The sequence below is a fragment of the Nanorana parkeri genome, unplaced genomic scaffold (assembly GCF_000935625.1).
Source record: "Nanorana parkeri isolate BGI_ZX_2015 unplaced genomic scaffold, ASM93562v1 scaffold27, whole genome shotgun sequence".
Classification (NCBI taxonomy): domain Eukaryota; kingdom Metazoa; phylum Chordata; class Amphibia; order Anura; family Dicroglossidae; genus Nanorana; species Nanorana parkeri.
In genome coordinates this window covers 2,283,799-2,290,833 of record NW_017306295.1, presented here as the reverse complement: position 1 = coordinate 2,290,833, position 7,035 = coordinate 2,283,799, and the positions used below count along the sequence as shown (strand labels likewise).

The 7,035-nt window shown below is 41.9% G+C and overlaps 1 protein-coding gene across 1 annotated transcript in view; it reads left to right on the top strand.

The window, feature by feature from the left end:
* Positions 1-208: 208 nt before the first annotated feature.
* The window catches only part of COPG2 (coatomer protein complex subunit gamma 2), a 46,237-nt gene continuing 39,410 nt past the window's right edge, over positions 209-7,035 (top strand). The window contains exons 1-3 of the mRNA XM_018566450.1: positions 209-334; positions 3,176-3,228; positions 4,001-4,081. Of these exons, the coding sequence (XP_018421952.1) occupies positions 298-334; positions 3,176-3,228; positions 4,001-4,081 (171 nt within the window). The 5' untranslated portion in view covers positions 209-297. The remainder of the gene's footprint in view (positions 335-3,175; positions 3,229-4,000; positions 4,082-7,035) is intronic.

Sequence of the window (7,035 nt, the reverse complement as noted above, 5' to 3'; positions counted from 1 at the left end):
ATTGTAGCTATAAACTCACTCCAGCGGCCATGCATTCAGCACGTCTGGCTGGTCTGAACAGAAAAATCCATAACATTTCCAGGACATTACAAATATATATGGACACAGTCAGTCCTCCCCACACATCCATGCTCTCACCTCTATACATTACACTAATCCCTCACACACAGGAGTGTACACACAGCACAGCACCGTGTGTGGGCGGGGTTTCCCGGAGAGTTGTGCGCAGGCGCAGTGTGCGGCTTGTACTGTGCTGAGTCTCCTCCGGTACCGGTAGCAGAGCGGTCATATCCGGAAATGATTAAGAAATTCGATAAGAAAGACGAGGAGGCCGGTAAGAAATGTTTCTCGTGTCATTCGTTGCGGCGGAAGACGGAAACTACTGTGTGCAGGCCCGGAGCCTCGGACTGTCCTGAAGCCGGAAGCTGTCCAGGCTCGCCTGCTCCAGGAGTACATGTATAGACACATTACCTGCACACTGTTATACCAAAGTGTCTTTGTAGGATAAGATATCAGGATTGATGTGTCTTACCTGATAATACATTCTCTGCTGTTGTGCTGCTTCGGTCCCAATCCATGAAACATATTGAATGGCACTCTGAGCATGACTGGTAGCTGGCTCTGAATCTGAGCTCCATGTGGATATATAAATGCAGCTCTGTATTCATTGATATATTAATGTGATAGAGGTGTCACAAGAGGTGTGTAGGGGGTGCGCCCGCACTGGGTGACACCATCAGGGGGGGTACAAAACTTCCTTGCCGCACTCCTTACCAAATGTCCCATATGGTGGGGTGCTCGTAGTGAGTGTGGATGGCGCCGCAAAAAACTTCATGTATAGATGTCACCAGCACACCCAAATCCTCTAGGATCTCAACGTATTAATTTATAGAAGATTCTTGTCATACAAATAAGCGTTTTCGGGGCAGCGCAGGATCCCTTCATTAGCCTTAGCATTGACAATGTGCAGTAATCACACCAAACTATATATAGAGGAACAGATGCATGAAGGGACCCTGTGCGGCCCCCAAAAGCGCTTGTTTGTATGACAAGTATCTTCAATAAATGAACATGTTTTGATCCTAAAAGATTTTGGTGTGCTGGTGACATCTATACATGATTACCATCAGAAGGGGTGACAAAAAGATGACTGACAATCATTTGGTGTCACACCAGTGATCTCCTCTTCTCTCCCTCCACTAAAGCTAGGGGAATGTCCCTCAGTGTCCTGAAATCTAATGCAGGTCTATGGAACCTGCATTAGACGTGATGACTTTAGACATCCTTAGATGCTGAGGGACATACCATTGCTGCGTGGGAGGAGACAGACAGTGGGGAGTGGTGTCACAGCCAGTTGGCTCCGAGGATCAGGCGAGTATAACTTTGCTATTTTTAGAAGCCCTCGACCAAAACGAGCAGTTAATTCTGGAGTACCCCACTGCTAGGGTAATACAAATTCTTCCCTAACCCTTGTAGTGTAGGGGTAGCTCCACTGCAAGGGTAGATTTTTTGTTTGCCAGTTTGTTCATTATACATAGGCTAGCAGCGTAACACAAGGCACAAAAAGCCAGGCAGGGATCTTTTACTTTTTTAATGTACACCAAAACACAGTTCCATGAGTCGTGGTGCACTGCAGCACACATGCATTGGGGTGCGTTTCCAAGGGTGGTGGGTTGCAATTCAAAATAAATGGCATCACCAGTCATGCTTTACCATGCATGGTTGCCGTGCCGAGGTCCACAAAGCAGAGCATGATTGACGTCTTTTGCGGCAAGTAACGGATCTGTAGGGAAATCCTCTCTATATACAATGTCATGAGGATGGCTTGTGACGTTGTTTCCAATGTTACATCACCATGACAACAGTGGATCTAAAGAGAGGCCCGGCCAGGCAGGCACGGGGGTTATAAAAAGTAGACCCTGGGATGAATCAATCCAAAATCGTGCTGGCAAAGACAAGGATCAAACCAATTCAAAATGAATGAAGCATTTGAAGTATAACTAAAGACAAAACTTGTTTTGTTTTGTTTTAGATGTGTATGGAGTGGTGAGGGGCTAGAACCCCTGTCAGATCTTTATTGTGTTCTCGTTAGGGAGATTCACTCTCTGTAACTGCACGAATATCCAGGTATGAAAGTGAAGGTAGATTACAAAATGTAAAAACAGGAATAGAGAATAGACCTTCCAGTGGTTTCTGTGACAACTAAGAGATTTGTCTCTCATTGGAAAGATATCCTCATTTCCTGTTAAGTCTACATGACAGGAAGTAAAGGGACATTTCCCTGATGAGATGCAAATGGGGAAGAAAATGACAGCTGTTATAACCCCCCTAATCTATCTAAAATAAATAATAATAAAGTTTTGGCATTAGATATACTTTTACAATGATTTGGGGCACATATAAAGTAAGAGTTTCAGTTATCTACCCCTGTCGTTCTACTTTAAGCGCCGCTCTGAAAAGTGTTGCACGTTGGGTTGCTTTTCAGAGTTGGTTGAGTTGCAGTTTCCAGGCGATACTCCTGCCTCCTGAATGTCATCCGAGCGGACCAATGCCCAGATTGGTCTGCTCGGATGCACACATGTCAACCTGCTTAATCAGTAGGTGATGTTCCTACCTGGCCATTTACTCATCATATCATTTTGGTTTTGTACATTATGCTTATTGATTTTTTCAATTATGCAGATATCCTCCATCTCCCGAGGAAGCGCTTTTTAACGTGAAACGTTGAGACACTACATGACTCCTCCACTCTGAATAACTCATTAATCAATCATGTTTGTATTTTTTAATCATGTTATCATGCCTATTGTTTCAATGTAATCATGTATCTTTAATTTGGCTATCAATTAGTGGAGTGAGTCTCCTAGGAGATATCTGATTGGAGGTTTTCACAAATGAGCTTTATATTAATTGAATATATTTTTTTAATCGCTATTTAATAAAAATATATTTTTTTTACCCTCAATTGCCTTGGACTTGCCATTTGGTACCTTCAAAGCCCCATCTTTTTCTTTTTGTGATTACTACTATTTTCAGGGGTGTGGTGCCTAATACTCAGGTCCCGGCCATAAACTAATTGTTTGATATTTAATTGTATGCAAAAATACCTAACTATATACCTGTGAATGTATAATTACAACAGATGTCTAAGAACATCACATGTCTTACTTTTCAGGAAGTGGTTCCAATCCATTTCAGCATTTGGAAAAGAGTGCTGTTCTTCAAGAGGTAAGACTTATATAAAAACCTAAGTTATAGGTCTGTAAGTAAATAGCTTCTCTATTGGGTTCTGTTCTGCCTCATTGGAGAGGCCTGAAAACCCACCCTAAGTCAGCGTAGGAGGTTACCAGCTTGTTTGGGCTTGGTAGTGGGACATAAGTATGTGATGTGCAGGGTGCAGGTAATCAGTTGGCCCAACTTTAAAGTATAGATTTTTTTTTTAAAGGAGTTTGAAGGTCACAGCTTAAACTATCCTATTATGACATCAGCATTATAATAGGAATACATACTAAAGTTGTTTTTCATAATGTAATCAATGCTTACTTGAAAATATCCCTCATATAGTGGCTGCTGCCTCCTCTCTGCCCATCACTTTCAACTTCCTGGATTGCCTGTGTGCTTTGCTTGTCTTCCCCTGCTGCTTGATGTGATGTCATCTTGATTCCTCAAGACTAAATATCCAACCATGCATTGCTTTCAGCAAGCAAGGATAATGTTGCATTGCTCAGACGTTGAGTTGCAGATCAGAAGGCAGGCTCTGTGGGTTGTGAGATGAGGAAGTGCACATTCACAGGGCTGAGTGACATTGTGTCAATGCATTGAGGAAGTACATACTATGGGCATGTTCAATAAGTACGGTTACAGACTTCTAGATGGATATGGTTATTAGGAGTGGGATAGAGCTTATGGAAATTCAATATAGAAATACATATTTATTTTTAGTTTTTGACCATAGATACCATTTAAACTAAACAGTGCATATAAATGTTTCCTTTTATAGGCTCGATTATTCAATGAGACTCCAATAAATCCTAGAAGATGTCTTCATATTTTAACCAAGATTTTGTATCTTTTGAACCAGGTAAGGAGAAGAATATTAGATCACTAAAATTGTATTCTTTTTTTTTTTCTTCTAAAAAGGAATTATATCCAGTAGGGCTGCAGCTAACGATTATTTTCATAGTCGATTAGTTTCCCGATTAATTTTTTGGGTTGGTTGCATTGAAAAAAAAAAAAACTCTCTGCCCAGCATGCTAGTCTCAGTCTTACCCTCTCACTCTCCCTCTCCCCAACGAATCAATAATGAGAATAGTTGGCAACTATTTTGTTTTCTTGGCGATGGAATACAAATAAATGCAGGGGTGTGGACATTTTAGAAAAAACTACTTGTCCAAGGACTAAAGCGGGGGCCGAATCTACTTGTCCCTCATAACAATCTACTTGTCCTGATACAAAAAAAATCATTTTAACCAAAACCGTATTTAGCAGTGCTAAGAAGCGCTTCTCATTGGTGGGTGCCGTCAAGTGACCGCGTTGACCAACAAGTGCTTGCAATTTGTGAGCGAAACTCAGAATACATTGAACAGGTACAGATAGTACACCCGTACTGGTGGACGGGAAGGACCGTTTGCCGAAAGGTAAGTATAGTGGGAGGGAGATTTGTGCGGGTAATTCCATTTTCCCAAATTACTTGGGAAAGTGAATATACCCTTTAGGGTTGGTGCAGACTTGGGGATTCCCAGGACGTGCGATCGTGTGCGGTTGCATACAGCGGTTGCATTCGCATGTATGGGGTTACATCTGCGTGGCAATCGCTGAAACTACTAGTTGTAGTTATTATTTTTACTTGCCTTTTTATTTTTTTCATTTTTATTTAGTTACATTTACTTTTTCCTTTTTTTTTTTTTTTTTTTGGGAGATTTGTGCGGGTAATTCCATTTTTCCAAATTACTTGGGAAAGTGAATATAGCGCTCCGTCCCTGCTCTCAGCGTTCCGCGCTCCGTCCCTGCTCTCAGCGTTCCGCGCTCCGTCCCTGCTCTCAGCGCTCCACGCTCCGTCCCTGCTCTCAGCGCTCCACGCTCCGTCCCTGCTCTCAGCGCTCCACGCTCCGTCCCTGCTCTCAGCGCTCCACGCTCCGTCCCTGCTCTCAGCGCTCATTTTTAAGAAAAGAAAACCCGCCCTGCTACTTGTCCGTAGCAGGGCTAAAACAGTGAAAAAAAACACTTGCCCGGAACTACATGTCCCGGGCGTCGGGCGTTACGAATTCCACACCCCTGCAATGCCAAACTGGAGGTTTTAGAAACGCAATACTTTCCGCATCCTTATAAATCAGGTCAGTTAAATCAAATAATAAAAAAGTTTACCTCGCAGAGAGAACACGCATCAGCAGCATTTAGACTGCCCAGTAATATAACAACTAATTTAATCGATTAGTTGTTGCAGTGGATTCTCACTTCCTTCCATTTTTTTCAACAACAGATTAGTTTTTCTTAAGTTTCAAACACAAAATAACATAAAATAACAATCAATATAATTAACAATATAAATAAACAATTAACAATCCTAATACAATGCAAAGTAAAGTGGTACTAATTTGAACAGAGAAGTTGCACAAAAATCCATAGTAGTAAAATCAAATAAATATCTCATTCAAAGAGGAATTGTACAGTATCTCACAGAAATGAGTACACCCCTCACATTTGTGTAAATATTTTATTATATCATTTCATGTGACGACACAGAAGAAATGACACTTTGCTACAATGTAAAATAGTGAGTGTACAGCTTGTATATCAGTGTATATTTGCTGCCCCCTCAAAATAACTCAACACACAGCCATAATGTCTAAACCGCTGGCAACAAAAGTGAGTACACCCCATAAGTGAAAATGTCCAAATTGGGCCCAAAGTGTCAATATTTTGTGTGGCCACCATTATCTTCCAGCACTGCCTTAACCCTTCTGGGCATGGAGTTCACCAGAGCTTCACAGGTTTCCACTAGAGTCATCTTCCACTCCTGATGACATCAAGGAGCTGGTGGATGTTAGAGACCTTTCTTGTGCATCATCTTTAGAAGAGGGTTCCTTCTGGGACGACCAATTTGATGCAGTGTGCGGCATATGGTCTGAGCACTGATAGGCTAACCCCCCCACCCAACCCCTGCAGCCATGCTGGCAGCACTCATACGTCTGCACTCACTACTTTACATTGTAGCAAAGTGTCATTTCTTCTGTGTCGTCACATGAAATTATATAATAAAATATTTACAAAAATGTGAGGGGTGTACTCACTTGTGTGAGATACTGTATACCCACTACAGGGCCTTGTACTGGAAATCGAGACATTCTGACTAAACCTAGTATGTAAAGAAATCTGGAACCCCACAGATTGGGGGGTATCACGGGGGTAATGGTGAAAAGCTGAACGGAAAAGAATGGGAATGGGGGGGCAAAGTTGTCAAGGAACATCTAAGACAGTCAGGCCATGCACCTTCACCCAGGGTGTCCAGATCTTTTTTTTACCAGGGCAATCGCAACCCAAATTGGTGAGCTTGTAAAGTGGCAGAGCCCTGTTAATGGCCGCTTTCCACTTGGCAACCGTCGAAGCAGAGGACAGTTTGCATCTAAGTAAAATAGCCTGTGTGGCAAAGTAGCATAGAAAACAAACAACTTTTGGTGAAGAGTAGCATTAAGTAGATCTGTAATCCCCAAGAGTGTTATTAGAAGGTCTACCGACACCGACAGGCCACTGACTTAATTATTGGTACCCACCACTTCATTCCAAAAAGCTTTGACCTGGGGACAAGTCCAGACCGTATGTATAAATGAACCTGTTGGAGCATGACATCTGCCACAGCTGGCATCAGCTATTAGGTATATAGAGTTGCAGCAGAGTATAGCAAACCTGATGTCAAAATATTAACTGATATACCTATCTCTAGCTGAATTCATGAGATACTGAGTGAGATACTGTTGGATATCCTCTTCCCAAGCGCTTTTAAAAAGGTTTCAGAAAAAATAATAATATATATATATA